Below are 24,705 nucleotides of genomic sequence, written 5' to 3'. Positions count from 1 at the left end.
CCTTCGGTCGCTATCATGTTTCCCTCAGCGAAATCGCCAGAACGTGATCTTTCTAATCCTCTCCACGGATTTCCGATTTTCCTGCAAGACGGGAAAGTCCGCTTTTCAGCTCTCCTCGTGCATAAAAATTAAATGTAAAGAAACCCGTGTGTTTAATTAGGGATTGAAGTTGACGAATGATTATCCTCTCGGAAGGATTAACGTGATCGACGAGTAATTACAAAAAGCAAAAACTCTTTTTTTAGTTCTCTCCACAGACTTCCGTCCTTTCTGAACGGACACGTGTGCCGTAGGGGCCGCTCCTCGTCGCTCTTACTCTTCGAGGGCTCCCGGTGGAGCGAGGAGAGAGGTGAAAACGGCGAAGAGGAAGAGCAGAGGCGCGTGAAGAGTAGGGAGCGACATAGCCGGAGGAACCCGGAGGAGAGAGGTTCTGTTATCCGGTCGCGGTCCTCTCTCCTCTCCCTCGCGGTGGTGGCAGGTCAGTGTTGCCGCGCTCGCGGCCGAGGACGGCCGCTACCTCGCCGGAGACGTTTCTTCTCTCCATCATCTCTTCGCGCGAGTGCAGCAGCACGAGAGCGCGTCGCGTGCCCTCCACGAGCGAGAAGAGCGCGCCCGCCGGCGGCGGCGGCGGCGGCGGCAGGCGACCCGGACGATGCGTGACGCGACCCCGGGAGTAACACCGCCGCCGCGAAGCGACGCCACTGCGACCAGGTATGCGCCATATACCCAGGTGCTACGAGAGGGTCCGAGACCCGCTTCCGTTCGCGTTCGTCGGCACATCGCGAAGGAGTTATCGCGCTGGAACTAAGACCCTTTCTGTTGCGGTGGAATCTCTGTTCATTCCACCTCGTTGAACGCATCTATTGTTGAAATTTCTTGGATCCACGTTCATTTTTGAAATTTTTGCGTTTATTTGTCAAGTGAAACGAGTTCTTGTAGTTTAATATTTCATATATGCGTTGCGTTTATGAAGTGTATGAAATTACAAGATTGTATTCGATTATAGAAAAGAAAGTTGATGGAAATCTGATAAATCTGGAAGAAAATTAATTATTTATCAATAGTGATAACGAACAATCATTCATAATTCAACAAAACAACGTGGTGAAGAATAAAACAAGGTTCCATTCAGCATTATTCAGAGATGTGAGATTTCGCACATCGCGCACTGAACAATAAACACAGTAATGTCTACATATAAATAAATCGAAAACTGACAGGAAAATATCTTCGTATTTTAAAGACTCCACGTGCTCATCTGACGGTTAGGATAGCATTTGCCTTGAATGCGCGCCATATTCTATAGTTAGATACAATTATTCTATAACTTTTCAATGTTTGAAAGATACCAAACTGAAGTACCAACGTTTTGCAAAACATTAGAATCCCCATTGTTGTGCAAATTCCTGATTAAAAGAATGATATTCTAGAAATAAAAAATGTATTTTAAAATTTACGGGTTCCATTAATCACCGTAGAGCTAATTAGCGTTACAAACAACAGCAGAAATATCTAAATTTTGATTGTTACACCGTCGATTTTTGCACAGTCTGATTTTTGAAGTGTTATAACGCAGAGTCGCTTCACCGCAAGACAGAAAGGATTAGAGATCTCGTCTTCCTCGCGATATCTTTTTCTTTTTTTTTTCTTTTTGTTTTAAGAGGTCGCGGCCGCGTCACGCCGTGTGAATCGTGCTTCGCTTCTCGCTCTGATACCTCACACGCCTGTTTAACGCTGATCTTGAACTTCCCCACACGAAGATTTTCAAAGCAACGCGGATATATTAACTCTATGACGAACAGATAAACAATGATTATACAATCAGCTTGATACTTTTCAAACGCACTGATAATTCTCAAACGTCTGTTACGTAAATTATTTCGACTTTGATTTTTATATTTATATTAAAATTTGAGACTTTATGCAACGCGAGAACTATTTACTATTATTTTTCCAAGCATAGTGAAAATGATTAAAATCGTCACAATACATATGTAACGTTATTTCTATCTGCAACAAATGTTAATTCGTCCAAGTTTATTGCTGAAAAGTTCATGTTCCGTGTGTACACGAATATTATGTTAAAAAATATTAATAATTACACAAACTACGTATATTGCGCAACGTATTTTTAGAGTCAGATAATCCTGCTGCTTTGAGCGTTGAGCATATGAGAATACCGAGCCCGGACCAGACGCATACGTCTATGTAAATATGTAAATACGTAAACCGAGGCGGGAAACTGTCGGAACCCTCTCCCGGCTCTTTCGGCAAAACGAGAACAGGTTTCCGGCAACTTTTCTAAACCTCCGGAATGTACCGCCTTCGGATAGACCTTTCTATCCGCAGGTAGTTGATTTAGGATTTGCCTACGCGCGATAATTACGGGGAAGCCATTAATGACAGAACGAGAATTAATTACGATACCTTCTACGAGTCTCTCTCGCGTATTATCTCTTAGATTTTTTTAGATCGCCGATATAAAGAATGTAAAATGTTACGAGAAGTGATGTCGTTTTAATTATCGAAGTGCACTTTTTTCCGTCATTCTTCAAGCTTGTGTTTTTGGATTCTTAAATCTGACGATCTGCGAATCCTTTTAGTTTCTTTCATTTTTGACATGTAAAATTCTGAACTTTAAATAACATTTCTTATGTTATTATTATTTACATTTTCAAAATCAATAACATCAGAAAATCTTATATTTTTTATTTGTCTATCAGCCTTGGATTTTCTTCTTTCGTTATTTTTGAAGTCTTATGAAATCCAAAGTCGAAAGCATCTGCAAAGCCATGAAATTTAAATTTTAACGACTGTAGTGGTAGAAAATCATATATTTTCAACTCCAATGTATTCAAGGATCATTTTATCTCTCAACCGCAATATCCAGATTTTTCTGGTCCAAATACACATGTTTACATGGCCCCATTCCAGTTTTTAGTTTCTGTGAATTCTAGGATCTCTCTGTGTATCTCTAGATAGTCGAATGGCAAGACACGGCGTCCTCGGACACCCGGTATTTCCCGGTCGTCTCTCTCTCTAGTTCGTTTTTCTCCGGGTGATTCTCTGAATCTCTTTCTCTTTCTTTCACGTTTCTTCTTTCTCCCTCTTTCTTTCTCTTTCTCCGGCGATGCACCTTGCACCATAAAGTCCGACTCGTCGGGCAGCGTTATGTACGGGCTTGTGGCAATGTAACGTGGCGGCGCACGCTGAGGCATGGCGCGTAAGACAGATGTTGTCTCGAGGAGCAAATAAAACTGAGGGAAAAGGAAGCGAGACGATGACGATGACGACGACGACGACGACGAGGAGCTACCGTCCTCCGTTCTGTTTCACGTTCATTGCCATTTGCCTCGCCGAAGTAAAACCCGGCCAAGAGAGCATGATAAATTCTTTTTGCAAGAAATGCCTTCGAAATGAAGACGCAAACTGAATGTAAACGAACTCATTTCTGGCATTTCTCTCTGTGAAATTAAAACGAAATTCAACAATGTTCCATCCAGTGACTTCGTTCTTGTCAACGTCGGCTCGTCTCTCGCATCAGCTCTCGCTTCTACCGCGCGTTGCGAGATATTCGCAAAGGGAGATCAATCGACCGAAAATCCGCGTCGCGTTGACGAAATGAACTCGGGGATTGAAATTTTCGAGCCGCGGCGGCACTCACGGTGCCGTTAAGCAACGGTGCATCCTTGCTCCGCCGCCGCATCGCGCTGCACAGCGACGGAATTATCGTGCAGCGATGCGCGCGAATCGTCGTAAATAATCATCAACCGTGAGCGCCGAGTCGTATCGATTTAACAGAATAATAATTCCTTGGCGACAGAAGGCCATGTTGCGTTGAGTTCGCGTGGTCGCGCATCCTTTCGATGCATATGATTTCACTCGATGCACTCCTGGTCAATGCATTCGGAGTCACTGCACTCACCAGCGGTCGCCGATCGCGCGTCTTTATAGTTCAGAGACCATTAATCAAGATAGTAATTCACTTAGATGCTGTTAAAAATAATCCAGCGGTCGTAAAAATAATCGATTATTCTTTCCCCGAGAAAGATTTACGCGACGATCAGCGACGGATTAATTTATTTAGACGTTACGGAGGATCATCTGCCGCTCGTAAAGCCGATCGGCCATTCTTTTTCACCGCGTCTTCGAAAAGATATTTATTAACGGCCAGTGGATCAAGAGTGCGCGGCACGCTTACAGCTGCGAAGCGACGGTTTTATATGTTAAGTTAACGGTACAGTAACGGTTACACGCGGATGTTAACTGCGCGATCTTTAATGCCGCTGTAATCGTTGGCTCATTACTCAAATTACTTGCCGTTGCTATTAGCCACATGAGAGAGATATGCACCACTGCAATCGGGCGCGATGCGCTAGTGGCATCGTTCTCCAATTAATCGAGGAGCGTATTCTATCGATCGAGCTTCAGATCAATCGAGCAATTGCTCTTTTAATTTTTTATCGTTCCACACAAAGATATCATTTCGTTTACTTTGTACGTATGTGTGTGAATATAAAATAAAGTTTCAAAGTCTCTTGTCGTCACTTTTATTATTATCGTTGCAATAAAGGTGCGACACACCACATAAACTTGAACTCTGTTTAATCTAGACATTTTTATATTTTATATATAGTTACATTAATAATTAATTTATCACTGTAAGCAATATATTATATGGAGTAATATGTCTGTATATACATATAATGTTAAATCGTATAACATAACATTCAATTTGAGCATTAATCGATTCGCGCTCGATACAAAAGAGATGCAATCGCAATGAAACGATTACTTTAGCAAGCACGCGATAAACGTAGAAGCTTTTATCTGCAGCTTTCACGACATTCGCCAAGTAAATTGCGCGGAGGGGGCGTGATTTCAGGGGTGCTTTCTGGCGACGATCAGAAGGGTGGCGCAGGCGCGAGACTTTCGCAATCCCTTCGAGAGGGAAACTGGCGCGGTTCGACGGCAATTTCCAGGAGGAAAGACCGAAGTTTCCTCAGTGCTTCCGCGCACGCCGAGCACTCGCGGTCGTCGCGAATCGTCGCGAAATGTATGTACATATGCGGGACTTGAAGGAATCGACAAATTGTCCCGAGGATGTTAAACGGCGCAACAAAAACTACTCAATCTAACAGCGGGATATTAATTACGGTGCACGATCAATAAGATAAGAGTTGAGTACCGCGCTCGCTTAATCTGTTTATAATTATCGACGTGCAGAGAAAGATGCAATTTATTTGCAATTATGGTCCACAACGGGTCGGCTAATGTCGCTTTAGGCTTCATCGGTTGGATATTATTAATTCACGAACGAATCAACGATGAATTATGAAGCCGGTGCATCGAGCGTGTTCGATATTTCCATTCGTAGAAGCGAAAGTTACGTAGTCCGGCATGTGTGCAATATAAACAATGTATGAACCGTTCCACCGCTGGTTTTGGCAATACCGCGTTAAGTGCTTCCAGATTTCGTGTTTGCGAAATATTTCTGTAGTTTATACACAGTTCAATATAAATTTCTGTCCCGAGAAATATTTGCGAACATTTCACTTGTTCTTGATATTTCAATGATGTAACATTGCATTTAAAGAAAAAAAAATTAATTTTATTAATCTTCTAACATTTTATGCCTCGTGAAAATATCTTCGTATATTTCATTAGTTAATAAAAAAAGTCGGTTTATAGGGCAAGATATTGCAGTCATTCCTCATAAAGCGTGCTCACTCTTGCCGAGAGTGTAAAACGATGCGTGCAGATTTCTCGAGTTGCACTCAAAGAAGATGCCAATTTAATGCAGCGATTAATAGCAAAACGCAAAGGTTTTTTCTCTCTGGCATTTGCATATAAACTGGAATGGAACGAATTGCTCGTCAGCATGCAACGAGAAAGTCATTAAATGCAGATATCTATAACAGTTTGCGATATTTTAGACATAGTAATGCGACTAAAAAGGGAATCCCATAGTAGCGATAGCGATTATTTTGCGGTGCATATTTCCGGGACCCGCGATCGATAGCTTTATCGGTATCGCCACGACCGGTTTAAGGAGGAAAGTGTTGAAAAAAGTATGCAGTTACTTTCCAGCTTCATGGGCCGCCACACGAAGCGAGGAGCTTCCTTGAAAAAAGGTACGCAACATCGCAGATGAGCGCGCTCGCTGGCTGCACGTGGCATCAATTACTAGTTTATTAATTAATAATTAGTTCAGCATTGAACAAGGAAAGTGAAAGATATTTGAAAAATTTATGAGATTAAATTGCATTATGAGATAAATAAAAAGCAATAAACACAAACTAGAATAATTGAGATCGACGTCACGCTGAATGCAAAATGACTTTCCTGGGAAATTTCACCGAAAGAATTGACTTCAAATTTTATCTCTGATGCATGAATATAATTTTAAATGCGTAGAAGGACAGATCCACACATGCACGGATTCACATAACCACGCTTTATTATTAACCACGCTCTCTCATCCCATAGTAAACAGGAAGGGATCGTGTTCTACATATACATGACTCTCTACTTTTATCACTAGTAACTTATAACGATACCTTCTTCGACAATTTTGGAATATCTTGTGTGCTATAATTAATTTAATCACGTCACATAATACTTGATAAAAATAACACCGGAACTTCTTAATATAAGAAATTAATTTTCTTGATATAACTTTCGATGTCACTTCTTTCACGGACGACATGATGTAAATGTCATCTAATATTAGCTTCCATGTGGCATGATAATATCGATATCCACGGTCGCGAGATTTCAAATTTGTTGCGTTTTTCCGCGAGCAATGTGGAACGCACCGATAAAATATAGAGGCAATATAAGCGCATGATCTAATAACTTATTTGATCGATAACCTCGGAAATGTCTATATAGCTTTTAGCGTGAAGCAACGCTACGCTCACGCGATGTTGATGCTCCGTGACCAGTTTTATACGGTACGGCGATCATCGAGAGCATCGAGGCTGCTTTTCGTGTAACCCTTCGAGATCGCGCATAGTTAACACTTGATTTCGATTTCCCGCGAGCATCACGTCGCGATTAATGTCCGAAGAAAAACGTATGTGATGAATTTCTGCACGAGTTTCTAAATGCAAATTTTATCGGCAATCGCGGGGACTCGCGCGTTAGATTATCGATTTTCCTGTTTCTTTTTTTCGTCAGTAGAGTTTTTACTCCACGTGTTCTCTTATCATACGCTCTTACTGACACGCTAACGAATACTCCGCGTGCTATATCGCATTCGAAATACGAAGCGTGATTCGCCAAATTCAATCTGCGGAAGTAATTACTCTTGGCACAACTGTACGGCGACGTCGACGATGTGAAAGGTTGCAACGTTAATTCCATGCGCCTCCATAATGTCAAGGTCACATCCTGAATTATCCTTCGTATCTTCAAGCTTGATTCGCCATAGAATCAGCCAATGCGTATTATAACCATAAAAGAAACTTGACATTTCACAAATAATCACAATCAATTTCACAATAACTGAAATATGATCAATTGTTTTGAAATATCAAAAGCCACGAGAAATTCTTCCAAGAAAAGCCAAGAGAAATCTAAAGCTTTCTTTGAGAAATGATTAAATAAAGAGTACGGCGAGGTAGTTAACGTTGCGAAGATACATTTGTAACGTTACGTGTGAAGTATCTCTGTAGAATAAACCAATAGGAATAAAATTCATAAGACCGAGGAAAAACGTCCATTAAGTTAGACAGTTAGCTTTAATAAATGGCTGGAAGATTTCCGCGGGAAACGCCGCGTGAATGCATTAGAGTGCATGCATTTCTCCGCTACAATAATTCTTACACGTGACACTTGTCCTCGCTCCTTTACCGGCACGCTGATTGATATGCACTGCAACCCGGAGAGTTACACGTTTATTATAGATCATAGGTCACACACGCTATACTTGAATGCTATATTAATTAAAACTTCAATTAACTCTATTATTATCTAAAAAAAAAATAGATACCGTAATCTAAAAAAAGACGTAACAAAAAAAAAACATAGAACTGTACTTCGCTGTGGTTAATAGCAAAATATAAAAAAAACACAAAGCTTTAAATATGATCAAAAATAGTCCTTTAAATTTCGTAATTTTGATAAATTATTTTTATGAACGTTTATTTAGCACACTCTGCAACCAAACGTTCGTTCTGCATTGAATACGTACAATTGTCTAATTATAAGTTGTACATTTAATGAGGGGTTTTAGGCACAAGTAAACTCAGTCTATAATTTAAGATAAGCCTTACTAATGATAGATTATGTTTTAAAGTAAAATTCACAAATGAGATAAATATACTTTACCTGTGCTCGAAATTCCCCATTTAATTAAGCAACATCCTTTACATAATTAGTGATCATTAGTAGGAATTCAGACATCGCTGGAGATTAAGATCCACGTTTTCTCCACGTACTTCGCGCCGAACGCGGCCGTTTAATTCGCACTTTACGTGCAACCTCAACTGCATCCCGCAACGAGCTTAAATTCTGTTTTCTACGGTTGACCTTACCTTGTGCGCATCTCTAACGTGTATCTTCCTCTGCCTTAGGAAAGCGCGAATCCATCGGAGGCGGGAATCCTGTTGGTAATTGGCCGTCTTCAACGGGGGGTCCGTTCAGACCCCTTAACAATACCGTTGGCGGCGGTGCGGCGGGGGGCGCCAACATGACACCCGACGATCCCGCGCCCGACGAAGAGTTCGCCCTCGCCATCGCACAAAAATCACAGGTATGGCCGCTTATCATTTGATGCAACACGGCTTTTTGTGCTCGGTCGAGTCGAATAATAAATTCTTGATAGCGCAACAGCCGGCGCCGCGTGCGCCGTTCTCTCGTGCCGAGTCGCCGACCAGGAAATAGGCCACGATGAATGTTCCTCGCTCCTTCTCGCACACGCATACCTGAAATCGAGACTTATTATCAACTCGTTGCATATGTAAATGGCACTTGAAGAAACTTTACTATGTGTATATTATGTGCCGTCGAGGCACAATTAAACAGAATTGTCGAACTGAAAATTGCGAAAAGACTGAATTAGATCGATAAACTTTCGATCGTTGCGCAAAGCGCAGAGATCATTTAAAATGTTGAAATCCGTGCAGCTCGCGCGCGTCGCGAAAAAAAAAATTAGAGCGCGTGTTTCTCGCACTACAAACGTTACAATCGTGTCGTAGAATCGTGCGAGCCTACGGCTTGAATACGTATGGAACAAGGCTCAGATACTATTTCTCGCGTGGAATGCCCCTCGAGCGCAGGTACGTATGTAATTTCAATGGCCGGTGTCTCCGTGCGCGGCGGGCATTTTTTTCAAAGGAACCCACGCGAGTTGAATCGTCAATTCCGTAAAAGCGACCGGGCACAATGCCCCGTGAAGAAGAGAAGAACGTCCCGGCGACGTGTTCGCGATGCATACGTCGTACGCATCGCTGAACGTTCGCTGACGTCGTTGGCCGCGTTATGGGTATTGTCATAGAACTCAACGATTTTTTACGTTCGCTCCTGTGGTTTTAAGCCTTGAAGTCGACCCATTTAAGCTTCGAATGGCTACGTGAACGACTACATGAACGGCTACGTGAACGGCTACGTGAACGACGCTGTGATACAAAATGTAAAAGCATTTATTCAGCTTGTTGCATTTTACTCGAGAATTAAACTGTTTCTTGATTTTAATTCTTTTACTTGTAGTTTTATTTTTATTGCAACATCTGTTAATAAAGTTTCACCTTATAATGATAAAAATATTGCAAGAAAATATTGAGTAATTGAACAAATATAATTAGACAATGAAAAGAGACAAAAAATTGCGTATTTTTGATAAAAGAATAGTTCAATTAATTAAACAAATAATAGGAATTGTAACTGCAATAATATGAAATGTATCTCAGCGTTACAGTCATTCGTGAACTTTGTAGTTCTGCTTTGCTGCTCTTTGATATTTCGTGTCGAAGAAATTGAATTTTGAGAGGAAGAAGCTATAGTTAGACTATGTTTAAAGCTGTTCACATAACTTCTTGTCACACGATGAATATCATCCAGAATATATAAACCGGAATTGATTTTAATTTTAGTGACGTATATTTTGATAAATTCAAAATGCAGCTTTCTCTCAAAAAATTACATTAGTTTTGAAAGAAAAATTGATTGAAAATTAAATGAATAATGAAATGTTATTGCAATCTAAAATTTCGCAGCTTAGAGAACACTTTTGTGTTTTGGTATCGATCCTAAATTCGACAATGCGTAATTAAAATCAAAACTTCTGAAACACCTCGTATATAAGAGCATTATCTTATTATTCAAGATTTAAATTTATGGATACAGAACTGAAATTATCATCTGCGTGGGAAGTCACTGAAGTAATACTTTCCGGCACGGAACTCGTGGGATTTCTCGAGCGATCTTTATCACGTACTCTTTTCTAGCTACGCTACCGAGAGTAATTAGCGCTCCCCTTAAAAAGCGGAATTCTTCGAGATAAATTTCGAACACGTGCTGTATTCGTAAGAAGCCGGTCGCATTTGAAGAAGCTCTTTTTTTCCTTCATAGAGATTCAGACAAGTTTGATTACAATCTTATACGAATATACGATCTTACTATATCGCGGCGTTTATCTCATTATAATTTAATTAATGATAAAATAATTTATAGAAAGTATGTTTTTACTAGATAAGATATTTAAAAGCATTCTATTTAAAAGAAATCGATACATACGTATTGCATTTTATATTCCTTTTCACCGAATTACTCTCGCTATGGAATCCTCTCTAAAACTAAGACCGGCGCTTCTGCGTACGAAGTCTGCATAATTTACGACGGACTAATAAATAATCTCATCTATAACGATGTTTGTCTCGCTGTAATTTCACAAATGAGAAAATACAACTTTCGACGAACGGCTTCGTCGAGACTCGTTCGAGGACCACCGTATTTTATGACACGTTGGTACGCCTCTCTTAACTTGGACAACTTTCCAATTAATGAAACGTTACGTTCTTGACGGAACAGGTTGAATTACTATTGCGCAAGGGCGAACGAGAACATGTACTTTTCGTCCTCGAGATGAGATCGAGAGGCAGCGTTGAGACTTCATCGCATTAATGTCGCTCCATTTAATTTTAAGAGCGATGCACGCGTTACTTCGAGAAATGTAAAATAAAATCCGTGAGAAAAATTGTGTCCCTTTAAAATTCAATTCAAGAATTTTAATATAATGTAGGAAAAATTCGACATGTCTCATATTCAAAAATTATCGAAGCATATTTAAAGAACAACTTGATAAAATCCTTCTTAACTGAAATATCCACTTTTGAAATATCTTCGCATTTATAAGAAGTCGTTTTTATTCGACTTATGCTTTCTTTATCTTTAGACAAAATCTATAAAATATAAACTCGTAAAACCACTCGTTTTTTTTTTTACGCATACGGTTTATTATTCAACCGCGAGGTTAATGACGCTCTTCGATGACGTCAGAGAAACTTCTTCGGCGTTGCACGCGACGTCGCGTGTAAGCACGCAGGAGTCATGTCCTACATCCTAGCCAGACAAAGATACGACGTCTTGAACGTGTCGCGTGACGTCGCTTTCACTTCACGGGTCCTGGGACGAAAATATTTTCCGAGAATATTCTGAAATTGTGATACCTACGTACGTACGCACGGTCTTAACGTCTCGAGGTAATTGCTGTTAATGATACGCTGCGATAAATGGGCGGACTGTCATTGCGGAGTTGTTTTGTATCGCTAATGTCCCTTTACGTTGTATTGAATACGGCAAGATTGCGTATAATGGATCCAGTACGCCGTCTGCTTGCTTCACGTGAAATGAATATCGAGAAAATGGAACGTAAAAGGATTATATTTCAAAATTTTGCATATAAATTGTTCCCACGGATTAATTAACAAAACATAAATAAATATAGAAAGTAATATAAATTGAATAAACTAAAAAAAAAAATTCTATTTGGTCCTACGTTATCCATATTTTTTTTGTAAAATATAACAATAAACTTTATAACGATTTCTTAAATATCTTAACATTTTTTTGCACTTGCTCTGCTATTTTTGTATATTTAAATTTGATTTGATTCAAGTAATTAAGAACGTATTGTTAAATATGCATCTATACGAAGAGAATATCAGAGTTAAAATAGTTTAAAAAAATAATGTAATTTTAATTAAGCATCGAGCACAATTAAAACAACTTTGAATAATTAAATATTAATAGTAATACTAGTGGGTAAAAGGAGGGATCGATTTTAGCGTATCCTAATTAAATATTATATCAATCAGCGCTTTTATCTCACGCACAATATGTCGGGAATTAATTACCTCACAATGGATGATGGATAATTAGCATTGATCTAGTCTTGTCATTAACATCGATGTTAATACAACACTCTGAGTGCATTATGCGGCTCGATTATCGGCGGATTAAACGATGCGCGCGGCAGGAAGATGAAACGGATACGGTCGGTGTGCGCCTTCATATTTATTTGATACATGCAAATGCATGCGTATGAATATACCGAATGAAATATCTCCTTGCAGAGAGATGCAGAGGCAATCCGCACCGCTCTGTATCTCGGAGCGGCACTCGCGATCACCTGGATAATAGGAGCGGCGGGACTGTCGTTGGCGTGGCTGGTTCTGGTCTTGGCACTGGCAGCGACGGTCATTAAGGCGAGAGTGTCCCGGCTCCTTCAAACGGAATTGCAACACGAATTGGCCAGGTTACGCAGAAGACGAGCCCTGTACAAAGATGAGACCGCCGAGTGGCTCAGTTTACTCCTTAATAAGTGGTAAGTTTTTAACTATTATCGAAGAATTTGATCTTGAGAAAGAAATATATGCTAATGCGCTAATATACGTCACTCTGTGATTAAATTAAAACAAATAAGAAGTTGAAAAATTTCTTGACATTTTAACAACAAGTCGCCTGCAAAAGTGGAAGAAATCAATTGTAATAAATAAATTTGATTAACGTCTCTATATTTCTTAATACAAAATTAAAAAGAAGGTTATTTAGATAGAATTGCTCGTATCACGTTATCGTCGATCGAATCGAGAGAAATGATAAAAAGAGAAATATTCCTGGAGAGTTTTAGTATAGCGATGAGACCGTAATTGTTATATTTCCCGTGGATTCACGAGCCGCTCTTTCGTGTGGCCGCAATTCGCTTGTAATAATGCTATTATAATGTCGATGAGTATACACCGTGATTGTCCTCGCAACGGATGGGTGAATGAACTCCTCGTTCGAGAACGAGTACTATATACGCATTTGTAAACACACCACATTCCTGCCACACGTGGTGTATAGATGTAGCCTTTCACGTTTCTGCCGTTCGTGCCGCCGATAAAATCCTTGCCCGTCGTAGCTGCTGACATATGTCGTACGGAACGAACCGTCGATGTTGAAATTGGCGCGATTAAATAAGCTGTAAAACGCCATCGGCTTGCAAAAGTCGCCGCGTATGAGCTCGTTGAATTTTAATGCGGCATTTGCAGATATAGAGAAGAATTAATAATCATAAAGATAAGTCCCTTACTTATAACCATAACGTATTAAAGATTTCTTTCTCTATTTGTTGGGGAAATAATGATAGCGGGGAATCTCTCTAAGAGTTTTAAAATCAATTTTTGGCACAGCATACGATAATACAAGTGACGCACGTCACACGTGATCCTTTTAACGTCTTGTCATTGGCTAAAAATTGCTAGTGCGACAGGAGTAAGCGTAAAAAAAGTGTTACTTATTTGGATAGTTGATAGACCTGTTCGAGCATTCCTGAACAGCCGGCTGCGGCTTCTCGCCGACTGGCGAGAACATTTACATGTGGGAAAAAACGGTGAATTCAGCGACACGCTATATACGCTACGTGCGCATAAAGGAAACAGACGGCGCGATCGCATCGGCGTTTATTTGATCATGTGCGAACGCAGAGACGTACAATGACTTCGGAAGAGTTTCTATAGAATAGAGCGCACACTCCATAGAATTCCGTAAAATCCAGAAAGTCTGGATAATAACTTGCAGATAGATTCTATTTCCGTATACGTGCGGCGCAACACAGACGTGACTGATAACAATAAAATTCTATTTAGCGTCTTCACCTGTGGACGATATAATATAAAAGTATAAAAAATAATTTTCTGCAAAATTCTAACAATAAGATTCAAAATGTAGTCTATCAATAATAACTAAATTGATAGAAAATTTGGAGAATTAAATTTGACGATGCGAATGCGAATGATAATTGTATTTAACGTATTGTACAAGCAAACTTTTTAACGATGAAATTCACGATAAAAAACGGGGACAATTGGGGACAACAAGATGTTATCAATATGTCCTAAAAAATGATAGACACGTATTAATTCGTCTATCTGTGGTTTTACCTTTTAATCTATTCACGAAACCACGTGGGGGTCACCGAGTATTACTCAAATCGACTTGTTATCGATGGCGAAACTGAGATGTCATTTGCGATAAACTCTGAAAATAGCTCACTCGTGACAACAAAATGTCAGTACGCATCTTTCACGCGTTTTATCTCAAACAGCGTTTTATCGTATTAAATCTAACCATTCGCTTAATTAAACTGAATGTTTAATGAATCATGTCTCATCGCATCGCTCCGCGAGATATCTATTCGCAGAGATTTAACGCGACCGTTAAAATCTATGTAATTTAGCTGAGATTAAAAAAGCTTTTTGCAAATAAACTGAAACGAAAACTTAATTAAATTGATAAAATGTGCAAAAGAATGCAGATTGTTGATGACTCTTGTGTATATTAAACGTTATTTTTTTAGGTGGAGGTTCAGCGCCGCCAGTATATTTTCCTTGGCGAAGGAACGACTGGAGCCTCTCCTTAATGAAGCCAAACCTGGTATACTGGGTAAGGACATTCTTTGGTAATATCCGAGCGACGAGAGAAATGGTGGATTTCTGACGTCCGCTGAAAAAATAAATCGTCGATCGCTCGAAGGATTCCGCATTACTTCGTTTAGCGGCTTCCTCATGAAAGGTCCTTGTTTTTTTTTTCAGGTCCATTAGAATTACGCGAACTCACTCTCGGCGAACAGACACCATGCATCACCCGCGTGAGAACACTCGATTGCTGCAGCGACGATGACCTTCCCCATGCACACCATTCCGGCCGGACTGTACTGTCCGTCGAAGCGGATGTGCGGCTGGACTGCGAGCAATTCCGCATGCTCATCACCACTCGGTTGTTTGGCAAAGGGTGAGAAAGAAAGCCGTTTACTATGTTAACAAAAATCGTTCGAAGACATTTCGAGATTTGCGGATATCATCGTCACCTCACGCAAATATTATTTTACCTTTGCAACTGTAATTTATTTGATCCAAATTAAATGTAGATAATTCCATCTAAAATTTTCTGCCCATCTCAGAAATTTCTGTATTTTTATATTAAAATTCTGATTAGTTCTCTCAATTTCTGAAAGCATTTTTTACGTGGAGACAATTTTGTGAATATCTTTTGAAAATGTCTCGATAGCATGGGGATGGACATCGACTTGGCGGTGGAGAAGCTGTCGTTATCGGGCACGATTATCGTCAATCTAACGTTAAACTCGTCGGCGCCATTTCCGCACGCGACCGGGCTCAGCGTAAGTTTCCTGGAGAAGCCGGACGTCTGGTTTAGCGTGAGGATCCTGCGAGCGGTGCAGATGATGGAGATGCCACTGATCAAGACCTGGATTCACGCGGTGGTCACGGATGCTCTGGCCAGCTGGCTGGTCGATCCGGGTCACCTGGAGATGGACTTGAGGGCGCGAGAGCGACCGGGTCCTGGACTGGATTCCGTGACCAATTCCATGCCGCAAGGAGTGCTCACCGTCGTGTTGTGCCAGAACGGTTGTCCTTGTAAGCGTTCGTTAAATGGATATCGTTTACTTTATGATAGATAATAAAGGGTCATTTTCGGCCAATCAATATGCGCATTAGTCATGTTATATTTTTAGCTCGTTAAAGTGTTAAATTTTTCCTTTCTGGCTATAAAGAATCACGAAATTAATCGCAAATGTTTCAAAAATTATTTTATATAAAAAGTAGATGATTTATGTTCTTCTAGTAACATATAAGTTATAAAAATTTGTCACATGCTCTTTTATAAAATTTGTTAGATATTTGATCGATTTTACTGTACGCTAGAATTAAAACTTAGAAAGAAATAGTTAACGAATTTAAAATTTTGTTTAGTATAATCAGTTAAATGGTGCATCTTATTTGCTACATTATTATTAAACACGCAATTGTTATAATTGACGCGTAAGTTATTGTTGTGAATTATTATGAATTTGTTGGAAAGTTGCTAACAAGCCTTTCTCTATTGTTAGCGAGTGTCGCCGATGAGGTGAGATGGCTCGTGGTAACGGTAAGCGATCAGAGACGAATCACTTCGAATCTGAGCTCCGCGTGGTCCGAGGACGTTTCATTCTTGGTCGGGTCATTGGACAACGAGAGAATCACTATTAAGTTGAAAGCGAAACGGCTCGTTAGTACCATCACTTTGGCGCAGTTCGAGTTGGCATTAGGAGTTTACGATTGGGAGAACTCGCAAATGTAAGTGGCGTTTAACTACAAGCTACGCTTTTAAGCACTTAATTGCCCAGCGGTGCACTTCAACCGCTAATTTCTTCAATTTAATGTCATTAGTGCGATTATTAAGTTTCGTATCGGACTTCACATTCTTATTAATCTGTTCCTCTCGGTTTCACAGCGTTGAAACTGTGTTACAACAGAAAAAGCCATCCCGCAGTAGCGCTAACATCCCGAATATCAACGCGCGATTAGAATACACCGCTCTCCCACACTTGGATCCCGATTTACCGCAGCCAGAATTCACAGCCGATAATTTGCATCTTGCAGGTAATATAAAAAGACATGAAGAAATACGTAACTAAAAATATGAAAGAGAAAAACCAGATGAGATTAAGTCACAATGAACGTGTCTCTGTAAAGTATATCTTTCTCGTGCGATCGGTATTATCGTATAAAATATTTTCAGTGTCGCGAGACTCTAGTCACAGAGCGCACAGAGCAGGTAAACTTGATTGAAGTATCGAGTGATGAATGCGCGTTGTGAGCATGACTGTTTCTCTAGTCTTTGTTTTGCAATGAATGCGTTGTTTGATTAGATTTACGCTTCATAGTTTTATTATATCGAGACGCTTGGTCAGATAGTTACACAAATAAGAAGTAAAAGTTATATGATTAATAACGGAAATATACTGAAGAAATTTTGTAAAACTACATGTTTTTATAAAAGTTACAAAATTTATTTATTATATTTCTGTTATTATTCATGTAATTTTTATATCTTATTTGTGTAAATTTACCGAATTTTTTATAACACAAGTCTTGTACTTCATCGTTTGCTTTTTCGTGAGAATTCGTAGAGTCTTTAGATACATTTGTTTTTGTGATGACGACAAACGAGAATTTATTCATGGTTTAACATATCGTAACTTTCAGGGGTATTAGTGGTTTATATTCACTCCGCTGACAATCTCAACGGCGATACTACACAGTGCAATCCCTATTGCATGCTGTTCAACAATCGGAAAAAGGTAAAAACGACTTGCAATATCGTCGATTATTTTTAGAATGTTGATTATTATACCTATGTATATTAACTATTGATGTATTCTCTATGGGTTTTCAGGTCAAAACGACGCATTACGTCCGCTCGACTACGTCCCCGGTCTGGGACTGTAGAGCGCAATTTCTGGTGCAGGATTATACTCAAGTTTCGCTGAGCTTCGTTATTTATTCGTGGAATATTGCAAAATCGGTGGACACAGATATGCTTGGACTAGCCATGCTATCTCTATCTCAAGTAATTTAATCCTCTATAAAACGATTTAATATAAGAACAAGATAAGTTTATAATTTTTAATTTATTTAAAATAGATTTCACAAAAATTATATAGACTTATCTCATTCTTATACATTTTGCATTCTTAAAATTTTATATAACGCCGCACACATTCTATGAAATATTATGAAAAAATAATATGTTTTATCGAAGGACACGACGTGGATGGTCAGAAAGGATCTTACACTCAGTGGCTCGAACGTCGCCTCCAACATGACGGTCTCCGTTCTATTTTATCCTGTTAAAAGTATACAACAAGTGGTTAGCAGTCGCAGAAGCAGTTTAGTTCCAACTACGTTGGACGACGAGCCGAGAATCAAACGGAACAGTTTACCATGGATGCAACAAGCTGTTAGTTATCCTACATTTATCTGAAAGAAAAAGATTTCTACAAATATAGAAAATTTGTACAAATTATAATAGAATTACAAATGTAACGCAAGTTTTAAAAATATTTTCAGAAACTGCTATTAACACACAAGGACATCGATCCCGCTTCCTCTGACATATCCAGTCTATTGTCCACCGGAAGCGGTTTGATGGAGGTAACGTTGTTGCGCGCGAAAGATCTCGTCGCAAAGGACCTAAATGGCTTTAGTGATCCTTTCTGCGAACTGAAATTGAATAACGAAACGAAGTATAAGAGCAGTATAAAGAAGAAGACGCTGAATCCTTGCTGGGACGAGAGTTCCATCATGGGCTTGCCAAAGACCGGAGAAGCTTTAGATATTGTAATTTCATACATATTTTTCTGTCGAGATTTAATTGCTAGATTGAAAGAATAAAGAAATTAATTAGTTTTTATGAATTTTTACAGGTATTATGGGATCACGATACTTTCGGCATGAAGGACTACCTCGGGAAAGTATCACTGACTCTCGACGATATCAGAAAGCTATCGAACAGCGATCAGTCCCATTGGTTCCCGCTCAGGGGAACCAAAACGGGATCTGTGGAGCTGAAAATTAAGGTTTTGTCGGAAGAATGCGAGGTAACATTCACACAATATCTTTAACATGCATAATATTTTGTTAGTAAAATTACATTAAAATAATAATATGCTGCTGTTTTATTCTAAAAATCACGATTTTTCTAGACGCAAAGTACGTATGCAACCAGCAATATCAGCGACAATTCTTCTCGTCTAAACACCGAGCCTGACTCCTTGTCGAGCATCGTGCGAAGGCCTTCCATGGAGAAATCTAAAATACGCCTGCATCTGGATCCAGTCATACCGCCACCGCCTCCACCGCGCACTGTCACTCTCTTAAAGCCGACTACATCGAATCAATCAGGTAATATCGCGTTATGAAGTATCTGCTACATATTTAATGTTTTTATCCGACGCTATATCGACATATTTTTTTATCATTTGGTACAGATAAAGCTAGCATCACCAGCAAGGATTCTGATATGAATGGTTCATCGACCTTCTGGATTCCGAAAGTTATCGCGGAATCGGCTGTGGATACTTCCGTCGATGAGTCCGATACGGCGAAAGTAATCGCGGAGAGGCGGTCCTCCCATCACAGCTTGACTCCGAGTCCTGAACAGAGCTTCGGCAAAAAGTTACCACAGTACAACAGCTTCCGCATGATGAAGCAGAAGGTAAGCGCGTCGAGTCTTATCGTGATCGAAACATCAGTTTAAAAGGCACGTTATGTAATTGTAGGTGAAGAGGGGTTTAAAACTTCGTAGATTTCGTTCGGAAGTAACTATAGAAGACAAGAACGACAGCAAGGGCATCACCTTGAGTCTGGAGCCCAGAGGCGGCGGGGAAGCTGACGCGACGGAACTCTTGTCGGAATCCGGTTTGGCTCACGCGGTATCGCAACCAGACATGTTAGGCAGGATAAGACAGCCCAGTCCACGGTTAAGATTGAGGCCGAATGGTTAGTAGCGTCGAAAATTAACATCGCATCATTATGTGAATATTTTCATTACGGATTTTTGCCGTTCTTATTCCGTTTCATAAAATAAAAATATTAGTTTCTACTTCATGCAAGTAGTAAGTCTCTCTTTTTCTAGAAAAAAAAAATTAGTTTTTTAAAATGTAATGCTAAAATCTGAAATAAATAAAATAAAATTAATGTTTGATGCTGTAGATTTAAAAATCGTCAACGGCACTAGAGAAAAGTACTCTGGAGTGGAAGGGAAAGTTCTTCAGGCGCAAGGTCTTCATGTAGCGCACATCGCTCAATTGTACTGCCGAGTAAAGCTTCAAACGTAAGTATCTTAAATATTGATCATAATGAGTTCACAGGTAATTAAATTAAAGATTTTTAGATGCACCAGTCCGGAAAAGGTTATGTCACCTAATGGTGGAAAAACCATTGCCAAATCGCGTCTCCTGCCGGCTATGCCTAATCCTCAGTTCAGTATAGATTTCCATATAGACGGTGACGGTGTACCGAGACAAGCGTTACTGATATTTGAAATCAGGAGCGCCAGCAAGGAGTTGTTGGCCAGTCGGCGTGTAACCCTACACGAACTACTAGGTATAATATTTTAATTATTTTTTTTTCTTAACATAAAATGTATGCATATATTAAAATATGATCGTAAACATATAATTTATATCTAAATCTAGTAAAATAAGATCTGAATTTTATTTTTATTATAATAAAATTTTATAGTGTGTTATATATATCCTGTAATTCATAATGCTTTTGTTGTTTGTTAACATATTATATGAGATCTACTTTTTAAATATGTATAGGGGTCTCCGCAGCTAGTGATGAAGTTCACACATGGTTGGCGCTAAATAACGGCGCTTCGCTGGAAGTACAAATCGCACACGGAAGGGAGTTTAAAAGTAAATCGGCGAAAAAACTGTTTCGCTCTTGGTCGGTTCATCGGATAGGAAAAATATGAGATTTAAAGAAAACCAGATACTGCTGTTGTACGTCTAACTAACACGCATTGATACAAATCGTGGGACTTTTTAAAATTTATTTCTCGGGATAATCAAGATTAGAAAACTGTCAAAATTTTTCGTATAAGAAATGAATAAAAAAATTATTTTTACAAACAACTGCAATTATATATATCATTTTAAAAGCTGTATAGAAAAATTTTTAACGCCATTTCGTGTCACGATGTGTATCAAAACTTCAATAAGCATTCCATACGACGTTCAGCGTTTTGTACGATTGTGTTAATGAATAATTATACTTCAGTATATAATTTTAAACGAAGTTGTAAAAGATGAATTATATATATGTATGTTAAGTCCTAATATTTATGTATATTAAGATTTTTCTAATATTTACAGAATTTAATACAAAAATCACACATGTTAAAATCGCTGAAAAATAGATTGAAATGCCATTTCGTTTTCTCATATATTTATAATTTCTGATATATTACATTTGTACATTTACACGCATTATTATTCAATAACAAAATATATATTATAACAAATAATGTAATAATAATATAATACTAATAATAATAAGTGTATATTTTGTATTATCTTAAATATATATTATATATATTATAGATAAATATATATATTATAAGAGTTTAATTGAAATTGCTTCTTTTATATCACAAATATTGAATATTATAGATATCAAATTTATATTTTATATATATATAAACTTTTTTATATAAGTGGTTATGTTATTACAAGTGACAAATCGTTAGTCTTGTTTCTCGATACACATTTTTTTCCAGTATAGGCATAGATATTAAGTAATTTAAAATCTTTGCAATCATAATAATGCATATTCATTAAAAGAAGAGTTAATTATGCATGTAAGAATATCCTGTTAAAGATATTCTTCAATCATTCTGTTTTACTGTCCTATTCATTTACAATTTATATTTATAATTGCGTGTAACTGCAAATACACATATATAAAGATATGTAAATATTTTACTTAAACATATTTATATATATAATATCACGAATAAGAAAATAGAGATTTATTTAATAGATTGAAGCAAAAAGCAATCAAGCTTTATATGTTGACATAAAACTTGTAACGCTTGTAGCAGTATCAATATTTTAGAGCAGCATTTTAGAGCACATTTATCGTGTAAGTAGATGTATAAAATACGATGAAACATACATCAGCTAAGAGCAAACTTTAACATTAATGGTTTGGATTCAGCTGATGAAATATTCTAATTAAATTAAAATACTCAAAGCTTAATCACAACTTAACTTAATTCTGTTTAAATGGTACAAAGATTGCACTTGCCATATTAGTGTCGTTGGAACTATCAGATATTATAGAACCTTCAATATCTTGTAAATGAACGTGCGATTCAATCTTCTCAATTAGTAACATGCATCTGTTCTTGATTTAGCTTACTTGCCACTGAAATAAAGATATTCAACTTAGTAAAGTTTTAGTTCAATGTCTGATCACACAAATAATTTAACGTAATAGCAAAATTGCAATTGCTTATATTTTTACCCTTAACGAAGGATTTCTATTGCTAGTAGCAGCTTCTTGCTCTCGTCTTTCAAGTTCCAATGCCCGCTGCTGCTGTCTTTTAACCGACTCTATATTTTTTATACCGTGTTGTTGTTGCTCAGCTATTCTTTTCTCAGCTGCTTCCGCCTGTTTTCTACGCATAGTCTCCTAAAAGAATAACCAGGGTAGTTTACATAAAATATCAGATAGTATTTCATGGTTATTTATTTATTATGCTATTAAAAAAATAGAAAAACAATTAAAAACTAGAACTCAACCAACAAGTGATAGAAGTTTGTCTTTCAAAAAATACAAAAAAGTAAGAAAATATTGTTTCACCAAGCATGTTATAGCAATTTAAAGACATTTAATCATACAGATGCAAAAGATTAATATTAAAGTGCGTGTTTATAACCTTTGCGAGAATACTTACCCGATCGGGAGTGAGATCCTCATACGATGACGATTCTTTGAAGCAAGATCCGCAACAGCCCATTTTGAAACGTCGAAGTGTAAACAAAACGAATGCTCGGCACTTGGAATATCGTTGTTGCTAAATTAAATTAACAACGAAATACGTGTATGACAGATCGAGTAATGTTGTGAGACAAGAGCAGAGACCACATCTCACGTCTGCGTAGTGACACAGCGCTAGCAGACGCTATACCTCACACAGTCACGTATCTATTTGTTATAAAATGAAGAATACTGTTAAGCCCGTTATAAAAAGCAAATAGAAAATGTTAAACTATAAATAAAAGTTTCTATATCTATTCGATAAAAGACAGGGTCATTAGAATTTTTTAGTTTATCGTCTACAGACGATCGTTGGCTGCAATAAATTTATTCCACAAAATTAATAAATTCTGTTTGTGTGCAATTTTACTAATTAATAGTTCATATAAAATTAAATGTATTTTGTACATTATTAGTGTAATATTAGAAACAAATAATATAGGTTCCAAAAAACATTCTGCACAGCACAAGCCTGTCGAGGTTACATTAGTCGATGACGTACTCACGCACGCGCAAAAGACCTGCATGAAAGAATTTTCTTGTAAGATTAATTTAGTGGATTGATTATAATCAATTATTCACAAATAATTCAAACAATAGCTGTCATCAATAACCTCTGACCGAAATAGCACAATAATATGCAAATCATTGTATGCAAATCATGGTATGCAAATCATGACTTGATCTAAGAAGAAATTTGTGTCTAGGAAGAAATTATTTATCAAAATTTCTTATAAAAAATCATATTTGTTATATGCATATTTCCTAATATAAAAAATAAATTAAATAATACAACAGAGTTAAAGTAAAAAATTAAAATTTGTTTTCTATTAATTTCTTTTATCGTTTTTATCAAATAATATATTGTGATTGTTTTAATTCTAACTGATAATGTTTATTATAATTATATGTTTTGTTAAAAATCTGAAACAATTCATGTACAGCCTCTCAATGTCATCACCAGTCTTCTTTAATTATTTCCACAATTATTAAATAAATACGAAAATTTTCCAGCGCGCGGCTAATTTTGTAATATTTACTGACTATAATAATCTTAAGCAATTCAGATGCGATAAGTCTTATCGTTTATACTACATTTTCAAGTTTATCAGCAATAGCGTCTTGCTGAAGAAATTATTTCAGCATGTTATGTAATATACAGATTTCTAATTTATTTTGAAAAATTAAGTTAGCGTACAATATCAGCATCAAAAGCACAAAGTAGAAGCAAAAAAAACCCGATTATTGCGTCGATAATTGTGAAATGCGGGTAACTCTATTTCAAAGTTTTCTCCGTTTGCACAATAATGCTAATATCTAAAAACTGTGTTTCGCCAACCGATAACTTCGACAGCGAGCAAATTAGATTTTCTCGTTATATTAGCGCTATCATGGTCTATTCTCTTTACATGAATCGAGTTTTGCGTGTGACTTTTGAAGTGCAATCGCACTCTCGACCTGTCAATTTACCCACGACCTAAATGGATTTTTTTATCACTAACCATAAAACTGACTCAATCTAGCATAAAATTGCGTTTTTTAAATAAAATTATGGCTCTTGCAAAATTTGGTTTAAAAATATCTCACAAAATTTAATAACCATGCTATTAAAAAATTAGTGCACTAGCAATAAAATTTATATTCCATTTATTATTTTAAGTTTTATTAAATATAAAAAGCTATAAAATATAATAATAATAAATATGAATCAAATCTAAATGCTATATATATATAATTATTATATCATATTTTATAACTCTTTCTCTTTTCATATTCAATAATAAAAATTTTAAAACGATAAATAGAATATAAATTTTACATTAAA

General features: G+C 37.6%; 2 protein-coding genes and 1 long non-coding RNA gene across 5 annotated transcripts in view; 1 reads left to right on the top strand and 2 right to left on the bottom strand.

The window, feature by feature from the left end:
* Window positions 1-4,949: 4,949 nt before the first annotated feature.
* Window positions 4,950-20,811, top strand: LOC105668866 (uncharacterized). 3 transcript variants are annotated; one of them, XM_067349492.1, is made up of 21 exons: window positions 4,950-5,179; window positions 6,091-6,134; window positions 8,580-8,758; window positions 12,579-12,829; window positions 14,846-14,931; window positions 15,081-15,279; window positions 15,556-15,923; window positions 16,397-16,622; window positions 16,780-16,928; window positions 17,068-17,103; window positions 17,535-17,629; window positions 17,725-17,898; window positions 18,091-18,288; window positions 18,399-18,668; window positions 18,755-18,928; window positions 19,034-19,232; window positions 19,319-19,545; window positions 19,610-19,829; window positions 20,043-20,163; window positions 20,224-20,435; window positions 20,657-20,811. In XM_067349492.1, exons 2-21 carry the CDS (start codon window positions 6,095-6,097, stop codon window positions 20,809-20,811), a joined length of 3,579 nt encoding a protein of 1,192 aa, XP_067205593.1. In that variant the 5' UTR covers window positions 4,950-5,179; window positions 6,091-6,094. The 3 variants fall into 3 exon arrangements, with proteins under 3 accessions (XP_067205593.1, XP_067205592.1, XP_012216927.1); XM_067349491.1 differs by lacking the exon at window positions 4,950-5,179 and having other exon boundaries at window positions 6,074-6,134; XM_012361504.2 differs by lacking the exons at window positions 4,950-5,179; window positions 17,068-17,103 and having other exon boundaries at window positions 6,074-6,134.
* The window catches only part of LOC105668872 (uncharacterized), a 66,334-nt gene continuing 50,381 nt past the window's right edge, over window positions 8,753-24,705 (bottom strand). Inside the window, exon 3 of the long non-coding RNA XR_001100185.2 lies at window positions 8,753-8,930. This is a non-coding gene — a long non-coding RNA (uncharacterized lncRNA). The remainder of the gene's footprint in view (window positions 8,931-24,705) is intronic.
* Svip (small VCP interacting protein) lies at window positions 20,833-23,467 on the bottom strand. Its single transcript, XM_012361512.2, has 3 exons — window positions 22,798-23,467; window positions 22,365-22,532; window positions 20,833-22,265 (listed from the first exon to the last, which is right to left on the bottom strand). The coding sequence occupies exons 1-3, from the start codon at window positions 22,858-22,860 to the stop codon at window positions 22,251-22,253; spliced, it is 246 nt and encodes an 81-aa protein (XP_012216935.1). The 5' UTR covers window positions 22,861-23,467; the 3' UTR covers window positions 20,833-22,250.

The sequence above is a fragment of the Linepithema humile genome, chromosome 2, assembly GCF_040581485.1.
Source record: "Linepithema humile isolate Giens D197 chromosome 2, Lhum_UNIL_v1.0, whole genome shotgun sequence".
NCBI classification, from domain to species: Eukaryota; Metazoa; Arthropoda; class Insecta; order Hymenoptera; family Formicidae; genus Linepithema; species Linepithema humile.
This window is presented reverse-complemented; position numbering and strand designations above follow the sequence as displayed.

Coding starts and splice junctions, on each gene's coding strand:
- LOC105668866 (XM_067349491.1), top strand. CDS start 6,074: ATGCAGTTACTTTCCAGCTTCATGGGCCGCCACACGAAGCGAGGAGCT. Junction 15,924..16,396: donor GTGCCAGAACGGTTGTCCTT/GTAAGCGTTCGT, acceptor CTCTATTGTTAG/CGAGTGTCGCCGATGAGGTG. Junction 19,546..19,609: donor TCCGCATGATGAAGCAGAAG/GTAAGCGCGTCG, acceptor ATGTAATTGTAG/GTGAAGAGGGGTTTAAAACT.
- Svip (XM_012361512.2), bottom strand. CDS start 22,860: ATGGGCTGTTGCGGATCTTGCTTCAAAGAATCGTCATCGTATGAGGAT. Junction 22,533..22,797: donor AGGATCTCACTCCCGATCGG/GTAAGTATTCTC, acceptor TTATTCTTTTAG/GAGACTATGCGTAGAAAACA.